The 12,664-nt window shown below is 42.4% G+C and overlaps 1 protein-coding gene across 1 annotated transcript in view; it reads right to left on the bottom strand.

Moving 5' to 3' along the window:
- ZNF311 (zinc finger protein 311) overlaps window positions 1–12,664 on the bottom strand; it is a 17,371-nt gene extending 4,707 nt beyond the window's left edge. The window contains exons 1-3 of the mRNA XM_043590575.1: window positions 12,660–12,664; window positions 12,258–12,262; window positions 3,140–3,210 (exon numbers count right to left, since the gene is read on the bottom strand). Coding sequence (XP_043446510.1) covers window positions 3,140–3,206 — 67 coding nt within the window. The 5' untranslated portion in view covers window positions 3,207–3,210; window positions 12,258–12,262; window positions 12,660–12,664. The remainder of the gene's footprint in view (window positions 1–3,139; window positions 3,211–12,257; window positions 12,263–12,659) is intronic.

Genomic DNA, 12,664 nt, shown 5'->3' with positions numbered 1-12,664 from the left:
ACCTCGGGCCATTTTCCCTTGTTCTTATTAGAGAAGCAGCACGTGTCCCAACTCTGAGTCTCCCGTTAGCTCCTGGCACGGAGCCACCGTCCCCTCACCGTGCTGCAGTGCATGCAGCGTATGCAGCATGTGGTGTCCAGGTGTCTGGGGCAGCCCGTAGGGCACTTCGGCCCTCCACCTCGGCCGGCCCACATAGCTGGCTAGGGAGCCCTAATTCACTCCTCAGGGACCAGCTCTACCTTTCCTTAGCTTGTGTTTGCAGTGACTAACCTTTCTAGAAAGTTCTTCAACACATCCCCAATCCGAGTCTGAGCAGTCTCTTTCAGAAGATACCAGGGAGATTGGTCACCAACTGATAAGACTCTAGGATCACCCTGTGGACTTAGGTCCCCAAAATTTCATTCCAATTTTACCAGAACTTCAATTTAGGAGCAAACTGGTTTCTTCCCAGAGAAATTTCCCAAGAACATTGTTCTTTGGTTTAGACCTGGGCTGTGTCTCAGTCCTCATGGGTCCTGCTCTCTTGTTCCATGTCTCACCTACAAGCCCATGCATTCTGTGACTGTTGGTCACACATGGTCCCACACCCATTGGGCTCACAGCAGAGGCTGGTCTGCTCTGCAAGGATCCTCATGACATCAAAAATGTAACCTCCCAGCTCGGTTTTTGTTCAATCCACATTTTATTTATTTTCTTCTTTTTTTTTAATGTTTATTTTTGAGAGACAGAGAGAGAGAGATTGGACGTGAATGGGGGAGGGGCAGAGAGGATCTGAAGCAGGCTCTAGGCTCTGAGCTGTCAGCACAGAGTCTGACTTGGGGCTCAAACCCATGACCTGTGAGATCATGACCTGAGCTGGAGTCAGACACTTAACCGACTGAGCCACCCAGGTGCCCCTCAATCCACATTTTATTGTGAATGTTTTCAAATATACAGAAAAGCTGAAAGAACTGTTTGGTAATCATCCACATACTCCCCACTCATGTTCCACAATTAATGTTTGCAATAAACCTCTGTCTGTCTAACTAGCCCTGTCTCTACTAATCCACTCGTCTTTGCTGAGTTTCAAAGTAATGAAGACATGAGCAACTTTACCCCAAAACACTTTCTCCCATGTATCATTAACTGGGGTTCAGTATGTGTTTACATTCTTGTTTTTGAGTAAATTTACATACACATTTATATACACATACATACACAAGTCGTAAGTGTACCATTGGCTGAGTTTTGACAAAGCACAGCCCTATTTGGCCCAAAGTCCCCTCCAGAAATGTCCCCGTTGGATTTTGACTATCTTCTTCACAGATTGGGATAGTCATTAAGTCATAGTGGTTCTTCTTTTAAAAAAGTGTTCATCATGCTATTTTTGTTTTTAAAGTAGATTCTGTGCCTCATGGGAGGCTTGAACTCACGACCCTGAGTCCAAGTCATGTGGTGCACCAACTGGGCCAGCCAGGTGCCCCCAGAGTTTTTTGAACTATGGCACAGAATATGTGACAAAATTTACCATCTTAAGCATTCTTAAGTGTATGGTTCAGCAGTGTTGAAAACACACAATGTGAGTCATCTCCACAACTTTTTCATCTTGCAAAACTTAAACTCTCTATGCATCACACAACCTGCCTGTGTCTCTCCCTCCCCAGTCCCTGGTCACCACAGTGATTCTTAGGCTTTATTTTTTAGCTTTAGATTTTGAAAGGTCAGTTTCTGCCCTCAAGTTAAAAATGAATCTGGGACACAGGCTGTGTGCTCACGACATGAAACTACCTTGGTCAGCTCAGGCTGCCCTAACAAAATACCCCAGGCTGGCTGGCTCACTTCTCTCAGTTCTGGAGGCTGGACGTTCAGATCCAGGTGTCGGCCCCTCCTGGCTTCCGTCCCTCTCCTCTCACATGGGAGAGACAGAGTTCTGGGCCCCTCCTCATATAAGGACACTACTCTCTTCATTGCCATCCTTATGACTTTATCTAAACCTCATTTCTTCCCAAGGCCCCACCCACCTCTCAATATCATTACACAGGAGTTCAGGGACATGTGCATTTTGAGGGGACATGTTCAGTCCATAACAAAACTATTTGTTAAAGCTGGGCACAGATAGTATCTGGGATGAGACTGATTCATTTATGATTCCTTATACAGTAGAAATGTCAGGATTTCTCCTTTGGAAGTGCCAATAACATACTTTTTTTTTCGTTGTAGACAATAAATACTAAAAGCCTACTTTTGAGGTGCCTGGTGCCTCGTCCTCTGTCCAAAGGTCGGTGCCATTCAGGGTCTGCCTGTAGGACTCCAGAATTGCTAAACGCCAGGCCCTGGGTTTTGCTTCCAGCAGCCGCGTCTATACAGTCTTGTCCACCTTCCTCTGCACATGTCCCATCAAAGAGCATTTCTAAACCCAGCCTCGCATTTTCCCAAAGCTTCACGACAAGACCTTTGCTCCTTCTTGGCCAGTTGTTTCCAGGTACTCATTCTATACCTTTAAAATCTCAGGGTTCCAAAAAGGTTACAGAAGTAAAATTACATACACTCAAAATTTAAACGTTGGTAAAACTGGTGGGTGGGGTAGGAGTTACTGAATTATTTAAGTTTTATGCACACATATATGCTATTTATCATATGTGTCAAGTTGTACATAAAACAAGTGATTGAGTGCATTCCATTTCCTTGATAAACTGCTCTGAAGTACCTTAAAAAACTTTTTTTAAAAGTTTATTTATTTTGAGAGAGACAGAGACAGAAGGGGAGGGGCAGAGAGAGAGGGAGAAAGAGTCAATCCCAAGCAGGCTCCATAGTACTGTCAGCACAGAGCCCGATGTGGGGCTTGATCCCACAAACCATGAGATCACGCATGACCTGAGCTGAAATCAAGAGTTGGACATTTAACCGACTGAGCCACCCAGGCATCTCCGGCTTTGTAGAGTCTTTTATTATTTTTTCCAAATTTGATTTAAGATGAGGGCAGAAACTGAATAATTTAGTTTCTCTCAATACTGATCCAAGCCTAGTATAGAAAAAAATAGAAGGCTTCCAATAAATGCTCAATAAGGAGATTTCCAGGCCCCAGGAAGCACCCTACCCACCATGCCCCTGCTCCGTTTCAGCTGCCAGGGCCCCTGGCACAGCCTCCTGTGCGCCTCACCTCCTTCCTGCAGGAGCTCGGCATCAGGGGCCCGCTGGTGTGGTCCGGAACTCCCGTCTGACAGCATCACCTGTCACAAGGCACAGAAACACTCCGGGAGGTTAGGAGGGAGGGGAAAAAGCTCTGGGCAGCTATGAAGGTTTGTCCGTGGACGTCAACTCCCAGAAATATCAGGAGGGGCGAGGAATTCAGGGACTCGTCCCTGAGGAGAGACAGAAAGGGCATCCCATTACTGTCTGTTACTGGAAAGCTTAGGTGGTCGCCAGGCCATCCAGGAAACGGAATACTTCATAGCAGAAAACCTTACTCCCCCTTCCCTGCCCCCCCCCCCCCCCCCCATGCTGCAGACCCGACTCCCCTCCCAGGTCCACCCTCTCCCACCGCAGGGCCTTTGCACTGGCGCTCCGCCCCCCCCCCCCCCGCCCCAGCTTCCCAAGGTATCTCGAGAAGACACACCCCGGGCCCCTGTGCTCCCCGGAACCCGACGCCGCACTCGCTGCGTCTTCGTCTGCTCAGCAGCTCTTCATCCCGCCGCGACGCGCGGGGCTAGGATGCGCACACTACGTGCCCCGCTAACACCTGCGCTCTGCCCACCGTGCTCGCAGAACCCCCGTCTACACCCGCGCCCGCGGATCAGAGAGTGAATACAGGCAGGGGCGCGGGCGACAAAGACGAGCGCCAGGCGGCTGGGGCCACAGGAGCCGGGGGCGGGGCGGGGCGGGGCAGGTGTGTGTGGGAGAGACTCGCCGACCCGGCCACAACTCTGGGGCCGCCCCTGGGGCGGCTCGAAAGCCCGCCGCTGTGTCCCCGCCCCGCGCGGGGTGGAGGCACCACTCTCCCCGCCCAGGTGTCTCCAGGCGCCCAGAGACCCGGGCACCTGCGTTAACTCCGCTTTCTGGTCCTCCGGAACCACTTCCGGCGACTTTCTAGGAAGCGCCACTCGCTGGTGGGAAGTCGGCTCCGAGTCCCGCGGGGCCCCTCGCGCATGCGTCCTCGAGCCACGCGCGTTCAGAGGCCGCGACCTGGGTGGTGGCCGGCGCGTCCGCACAGCGATGATTTCGCAGGAATTTGGAGACAGAAATAGGTGAAAAAGTCACTTAATTAGGAACCCAAATCACGAGATAAATAATGGAATGCCCTTTTTCAAAACTTAAAAACTTCCTTGTGAAAATTTAAGCCTAATCGGAAGTTGGGAGAAGGTTGGGAGAAGACTAATGAACCCGAATGGGCTCATTACTCAGACTTAACAATAAATAAGATTCGGATTCTGGTTTGGTCTGTTTCCCTGCCGTTTTCCATGCAAAAATATTTTAAAGCAAAACCCAAAGATGCTTTTTCAATTTTGTGCTTTTCAGAATACATTTCTCCCCCAAATTTTAAAATTCTAGTTAGTTAATATACAGTGTAGTATTGATTTCAGGAGTAGAATTCAGTGATTCATCACTTACCTACACACCCAGTGCTCATCACAAGTGCCCTTCTTAATGCCCATCTCCATCTAGCCCATCCCCCACCTCCCTCCGTCAACTCTTTGTTTTCTGTGGCTAAGAGTCTCTTATGGTTTGTTTCCCTCTCTTTCAGAATGCATTTCTTAAAAAATATGGACATTTTCTGACAACTACAATGCCATTATCCCACCTAACAAGTTCCTGGTTTCCACTAAATACTGAGTCCATGCTAAACTTGTCCAAATACGTAAAGCATGCTTATTTTTTAATCAAGATCCAAAGTCTACATGCTTTTTTTTTTTTTTTTTTGGTTCTTTTAATTTTCTTTTAATTTAGATCTAGAATAGTACCTTCTTCCATTTTCTATTCCATGCCCCCTGAACAAATTGGGTATTTGTCCTAAATGTTTCACATGCTGCTGGTTTTGTCTATTTGTGTCTTCATTTATTACTCTAGCCTTGTATTTCCTGTTAGCTCTAAAAGTTTGGTTCAAGTTTGGTTTACTTTTATGGGTAAGAATTATTTTTAGGTGGGGCTATGTACTTCTTTTTGCTTTATATTGGGAGGTGTATAATGTCTGACTTGTTCCACACTCTGTGATGCTAAGATTGTTCACTGAGTGCAGCTCTTGATTGTTGTGTCTGTCCATGTGTAGTTCCCTACCAATCTTTCGTTTGGTGGTTTCACCTACCGATCTTTGCCTAAATCAACCATTTCATCAGGGGTTGCAGAATTGTGATTTTTCTAAGTCCAGAGGTCTTGTCACATTTATGAACAGAAATTTCTTTAAAAAGGATTTTCTCTCAGCCTATCAATTCAGGGTGATTTGATTATTCTGAAATAACCATACAGGAATAAAAGTAAATACTTTCTTTTTAATTTAACTGCTAGTATTCAGAGTAAATAGTTGTTTGCCCTAGGTGCCATGACCATGCGTTGGCCATCCTTTGAAATGGCTATCAGTGAACCCTTCCAGGATTCTTTTCCTGTGTAGCTCCCGTGCCTATTGTACCAGAACTGGTTTGTGTTACCAGTTGAATATGGCAGAAGTGATGTTATGTTGCTTCTAATGTTTTGTTAAGTTATAAAAGAGACTGTGGCTTCCAGCTTGATCTCTCTCTCCCTCTCTCTCAGATCACTCACTCTGAGGGAGGCCAGCTGTCACATTGTGAGGAGTGGCCCACGTGGTGAGGAAATGAAACCCCCGCCAACAGCCATTTGAACGAGTTTAGAAGTGCATCCTCCAGCCCCCAGTCTAGCCATCAGATGACTACAGCCCAGGTCACAGACTCAAAGCCAACAGCTGAGCTGCTCTCAGATTCCTGATCTGCAGAAACTGTGTGAGGTAATAAACATTTGATGTTTGATTCTGAATTTTGGGGGTACTTTGTTATGCAGCAATTGGTAACTACTTTTTTTTGGTTCTCTCTTTTTGAATATCATTACAAATGCATCGTTTTTTTTCTCTTCTTTTTTTCTTCATAATTAATTAGTTAATTATTTACATCCAGGTTAGTTAGCATATAGTGCAATAATGGATTCAGGAGTAGATTTCAGTGATTCATCCCCTATGTATAACACCCAGTGCTCATCCCAACAAGTGTCTTCCTTAATGCCCCTTACCCATTTAGCCCATCCCCCCTCCCACAACCCCTCCAGCAACCCTCAGTTTGTTCTCTGTATTTAAGAGTCTCTTATGTTTTGTTCCCCTCCCTGTTTTTATATTATTTTTGCTTCCCTTCCCTTGTGTTCATCTGTTCTGTGTCTTAAAGTCCTCATATGAGTAAATTCATATGATATTTGTCTTTCTCTAATTTCGCTTAGCATAATACACTCTAGTTCCATCCACGCAGTTGCCAATGGCAGGATTTCATTCTTTTTGATTGCTTAATAATACTCCATTGTACATATATACCACATCTTCTTTATCCGTCATCAGTTGATGGACATTTGAGCTCCTTCCATACTTTGGCTATTGTTGATAGTGCTGCTATAAACATTGCGGTGCATGCGCCCCTTCGAATCAGCACACCTGTATCCCTTGGATAAATACCTAGGAGTGCAATTGCAATAGAACTACCTAAGGTAGTTCTATTTTTAGTTTTTTGAGGAAACTTCATACTGTTTTCCAGAGTGGCTGCACCAGTTTGTGTCCCCACCAGCAGTGCAAAAGAGATCCTCTTTCTCCACATCCTTGCCAACATGTGTTGTTGCCTGAGTTGTTAATATTAGTCATTCTGACAGGTGTCAGGTGGTATCTCATTGTGGTTTTGATTTGTATTTGCCTGATGATGAGTGATGTTGAGCATTTTTTCATGTGTCTGTTAACCATCTGGATGTCTTCTTTGGAGAAGTGTCTATTCATGTCTTTTACCCATTTCTTCACTGGATTATTTACTTTATGGGTGTTGAGTTTGAGATGTTCTTTACAGATTTTGAATACTAACCCTTTATCTGATATGTCATATGCATATATCTTCACCCATTCCATTGGTTGCCTTTTAGTTTTGCTGATTGTTTCCTTCGATGTGGAGAAGCTTTTTATTTTGATGAGGTCCCAATAGTTCATTTTTGCTTTTGTTACCCTTGCCTCCAGAGACGTGTTGAGTAAGAAGTTGCTGCGATCGAGCTCAAAGATGTTTTTGCCTGCTTTCTTCTTCAGATTTTGATAGCTTTCTGTCTTATGTATAGGACTTTGATCCATTTTGAGTTTATTTTTGTGTGTGGTTTAAGAAAGTGGTCCAGGTTCATTTTTCTGCACGTGGCTGTCCAGTTTTCCCAGCACCATCTGTAGAAGAAACTGTCTTTATTCCACTGGGTATTCTTTCCTGCTTTGTCAGAGATTAGTTGGCCATACATTTGTGGGTCCATTTCTGGGTTCTCTATTCTGTTCCGTTGATCTGAGTGTCTGTTTTTGTGCCAGTGCCATGATGTCTTGATGATTACAGCTTTGTAGTATAGCTTGAAGTCTGGGATTGTGATGCCTCCTGCTTTGGTTTTCTTTTTCAAGTTTGCTTTGGCTATTCAGGGTCTTTTGTGGTTCCATACAAATTTTAGGATTGTTTGGTTTAGTTCTGTGAATAATGCTGGTGTTATTTTGATAGGGATTTCATTGAATATGTAGATTGCTTTGGGTAGTATTGACAGTTTAACATTTGTTCTTCAAATCCATGAGCATGGAATGTTTTTCCATTTTTTTGTGTCTTCTTCAATTTCTTTCATAAGCTTTCTATAGTTTTCAGTGTGTAGCTTTTCACCCCCTTGGTTAGGTTTATTCCTAGGCATTTTATGATTTTTGGTGCAATTGTAAATGGGATCAATTCTTTGATTGCCATTTCTGTTGCTTCATTATTGGTGTATAGGAATGCAACTGATTTCTGTGCATTGATTTTGTATCCTGCGACTTTGCTGAATTCATGTATTACTTCTAGCAGTTTTTCATGGAATCTTTTGGGTTTTCCACATAGGGTATCATGTCATCTGCAAAGAGTGAAAGTTTGACTTCCTGCTGGCCAATTTGAATGTCTTTTATTCCTTTGTGTTTTCTGATTGCTTAGGCTAAGACTTCCAATACTGTGTTGAATAACAGTGGTGAGAGTGGACAAGCCTGTCATGTTCCTGATCTTAGGGGGAAGCTCTCAGTTTTTCCCCATTGAGGATGATATTAGTGTTGGGTCTTTCATATATGGCTTTTATGATCTTGAGGGATGATTCTTCTATCTCTACTTTCTTGAGGGTATTTTTTTTTATCAAGAAAGGATGCTATATTTTGTCCAATGCTTTCTCTGCATCTGTTGAGAGGCTCATGTGGTTCTTGTCCTTTCTTTTATTGATGTCATATATCACATTAATTGTTTTGTGGGTATTGAACCAGCCCTGCATTCCAGATATAAATCCCACTTGGTCGTGGTGAATAATTCTTTTAATGTATTGTTGGATCTGGTTGGCTACTATCTTGTTTAGGATTTTTGCATCCATATTCATCACGGAAATTGGTCTGTAGTTCTCCTTTTTAGTGGGGTCTTTGTATAGTTTTGGAATCAAGATAATGCTGGCTTTGTAGAATTAGTTTGGAAGTTTTCCTTCCATTTCTATTTTTTGGAATAGCTTCAGAAAAATAGGTGTTAACTATTTAAATGTTTGGTAGAATTCCCCTGGAAAGCCATCCAACCCTGGACTCTTGTTTGTTGGGAGATTTTTGATTACTAATTTAATTTATTTACTGGTTATGGGTCTGTTCACATTTCCTATTTCTTCTTGTTTCAGTTTTGGTAGTTTGTATGTTTCTAGGAATTTGTCCATTTCTTCCAGATTGCTCATTTTATTGGCGTATAATTGCTCATAATATTCTCTTATTATTGTTTGTATTTCTGCTGTGTTGGTTGTGATCTCTCTTCTTTCATTCTTGATTTTATTTGGGGCTTTCCCTTTTCTTTTTGATCACACTGGCTAGGGGTTTATCAATTTTGTTAATTCTTAAAAAAAAAACAGCTTCTGGTTTCATTGATCTGTTCTACTGTTTTTTTTTTTTGTTTGTTTTTTTGGTTTCAGTAGCATTTATTTCTTCTCTAATCTTTATTATTTCTTGTCTTCTGATGGTTTTGGAGTTTCTTTGCTGTTTTTTTTTCCCCAGCTCTTTAAGGCATAAGGTTAGGTTGTGTATCTGAGATCTTTATTTCTTCTTTAGGAAGACCTGGATTGCTATATACTTTCCTCTTATGAGCACCTTTCCTGTGTCCAGGAAGTTTTGTGTTGTGGTGTTACCATTTTCATTGGATTCCATGACCTTTTAAATTTTTTTTAACATTTATTTATTTATTTATTTATTTATTAAAAAAAATTTTCTTTTCAACGTTTATTTATTTTTGGGACAGAGAGAGACAGAGCATGAATGGGGGAGGGGCAGAGAGAGAGGGAGACACAGAATCTGAAACAGGCTCCAGGCTCTGAGCCATCATCCCAGAGCCCGACACGGGGCTCGAACTCACGGACCACGAGATGGTGACCTGGCTGAAGTCGGACGCCTAACCGACTGTGCCACCCAGGCGCCCCAACATTTATTTATTTTTGAGACAGAGAGAGACAGAGCATGAACGGGGAAGGGGCAGAGAGAGTGGGAGACACAGAATTGGAAGTAGGCTCCAGGCTCTGAGCCATCAGCCCAGAGCCCGACACGGGGCTTGAACTCACGGACCGCGAGATCGTGACCTGAGCTGAAGTCGGACACTTAACCAACTGAGCCAGCCAGGCGCCCCATAAATTTCCTCTTTAACTTCGTGGATAGCCCATTCATTCTTTAGTAGGATGGTCTTTAGTCTCCAAGTATTTGTTACCTTTCCAATTATTTTCTTGTGGTTGATTTTGATTTTCATAACGTTGTGGTCTGAAAATATGCATGGTATGATCTCGATATTTTTGTACTTGTTGAGGGCTGATTTATGTCCCAGTATGTGATCTATTGTGGAGAATGTTCCATGTGCACTGGAGAAGAATGTGTATTCTGCTGCTTTAGGATGAAATGTTCTGAATACATCTGTGAAGTCCATCTGGTTCAGAGTGTCATTCAAAGCCATTGTTTCCTTGTTGGTATTCTGTTTAGATGATCTGTCCATTGTTGTAAGTGGGGTGTTGAAGTCCCCTATGATTATGGTATTATTATCGATGAGTTTCTTTATGTTTGTTATTAATTGATTTACATATATTTGGGTACTCCCACTTTTGGAGCATAAATGTTTACAATTGTTAGATCTTGGTGGATAGACCTCTTAATTATGATATAATGCCCTTCTTCATCTCTTGTTACAGTCTTTATTTTAAAATCTAGGCTGTCTGACATAAGTATGACTATGCCAACTTTCTTTTGGTGACCATTAGCATGATAGATGGTTCTCCATCCTATTACTTTCAATCTGAAGGTGTCTTTAGGTCTAAAATAAGTCTCTTGTAGACAGAATATAGGTGGATCTTGTTTTCTTACCCATTCTGTTACCATATGTCTTTTGATTGGAGCATTTAGTACATTGAAATTTAGAGTGAGTACTGAAAAATATGACTTTATTGCCATTATGTTGCCTGTAGAGTTTGAGTTTTTGGTGGTGTTTTCTGGTCCTTTCTAGGCTTTGTTGCTTTTTTTTCTTTGTGTATTTTCTCCTCTCAGAGAGTCCCCCTTAAAATTTCTTGCAGGGCTGGTTTAGTGGTCACAAACTCCTTTAATTTTTGTTTGTATTTGAAACTTTTTATCTCTCCTTCTATTTTGAATGAGGGCTTGCTGGATAAATAATTCTTGGCAGCATATTTTTCTGATTCAGCACATTGAATATATCCTGCCACTCCTTTCTGGCCAGCCAAGTTTCTGTGGATAGGTCTGCTGCAAACCTGATCTGTCTTCCCTTGTAAGTTAAGGACTCTTTTCCCCTTGGCTGCTTTCATGATTCTTTCCTTACCTGAGTATTTTGTGAATTTTACTGTGATATGCCGTGTTGATGGTTGTTTTTTTTTGTTAAATCTCATGGGAATTCTCCGTGATTCCTGGATTTTGATGTCTGTGTCTTTCCTCAGGTTAGGAAAGTTTTTTGCTATGTATGCCCACATAAACCTTCTATACCTTTTCTCTCTCTTCATCATCTGGGACCCCTATGGTTCTGATGTTGTTCCTTTTTAATGAGTCACTGATTTCTCTAATTCTTATATCATGCTCTTTTGCCTTAGTCTCCCTCTGTTTTTCTGCTTCATTTTTCTCCATAAGTTAGTGCTCTATATCACTGATTTGCTGCTCTGCCTCATCCATCCTTGCCGCTGTGGCATTCATTCGAGATTGCAGCTCAGTTATAGTATTTTTAATTTCATCCTGACTAGCTTTTACTTCTTTTATCTCTGCAGAAAGGAATTCTAATCTATTTTCAATTCTAGCTAGTTCGTGATTCTAAATTCTGATTCAGAACATCTTGCTGCTGTCTGTGATGAGTCCCTGGCTGTCACTCCTTTCTGTTCTTTCTTTTGTGGTGGATCCCTTCGTTTCATCATTTTGAAAGAAGAAAAGGAATTACTAAAGTAAAAAAAATAATAAAAAATTAAAAACAACACAAAAAACTGAAATAAATGATGCTAGATCGTAGGTGTGTTTGGGTCTGGTTGTTGAAAGAAGCTTGTTACAATAGAGAAAAAAGGGAAAGAAAGGAAAAGAAAAAAAGGGAAAACATTTGAAAATTTGAAAAAATGAATACTATAATCAGAATAAAATGAAATCATAAAAGTAGAATAAAATTTTAAAAGCTTAGAAAAAGGTGAAAAAAATGTTAAAAAATGAAAGAAAAATCTTTTTTATTAAATAAAAATAAAAATAAATTTGTTCTTTTTCTATAATCAAGAATAAGAAAGGAAAAGAAAAAGGAAACAAAAGTGAATAGATGGACCAGTGAACAGACTGAAAGATGATTGAGATTACATCCTGTTTTCCCTAGTTGTCAAACTATGAAGCAATTTATAGTCTGTAAAGTAAGCAGGTGGAGAGACTTGCGGTGTTCCCCAAGAGGGCTGTTGGCCCAGTATGGCAGGGTTTACTGTAACAGCTCCGTTCTCCACTAGATGGCGCTGCTTAGCTTACTGTGGTGGATTGTTGTGGCGCTTGTAGGTGTGTATGTGCATGTGCAGGAGGGATGAAAATGGCGTCACCCAGCTACCCAGTCTCTAGTATCTGAACTGTGTTCTCTCCGATCAACAATCGCACACCCCTCCTTTGTGTCTGGCTTCTGTCTACTCTGCTTTTACACTGTCAGTGACCAATCCATCAGGTTGCCAGGTGGCACCTCCATCCTGAGTTTTATCTCAGATGGGCTGGTTCCCAACCCCTCACTTCTGAGGGACTGCAGCTTTGACCCGTTCTGACCCTCTGTGGGAGGGTCTCACTGAACAATGGCTGGGTGCCCGCCCATACCCAGGAACATTTCAGGACCATCGTGCTGATGTTGCCCAGAGACTGAAGCCAGGTGTCAGCCCGCCCCAGAAAAAGATCATGCAATTGTGTAGCAGCAGTGTTTCAGGGATTGTGGAAAATCACAACATACATCTGGCACCAGCC

Source organism: Prionailurus bengalensis, chromosome B2, assembly GCF_016509475.1.
Source record: "Prionailurus bengalensis isolate Pbe53 chromosome B2, Fcat_Pben_1.1_paternal_pri, whole genome shotgun sequence".
Taxonomy (NCBI): domain Eukaryota; kingdom Metazoa; phylum Chordata; class Mammalia; order Carnivora; family Felidae; genus Prionailurus; species Prionailurus bengalensis.
The sequence above is the reverse complement of the archived record's forward strand: the minus strand, read 5'-3'. Positions and strand labels throughout refer to the sequence as shown.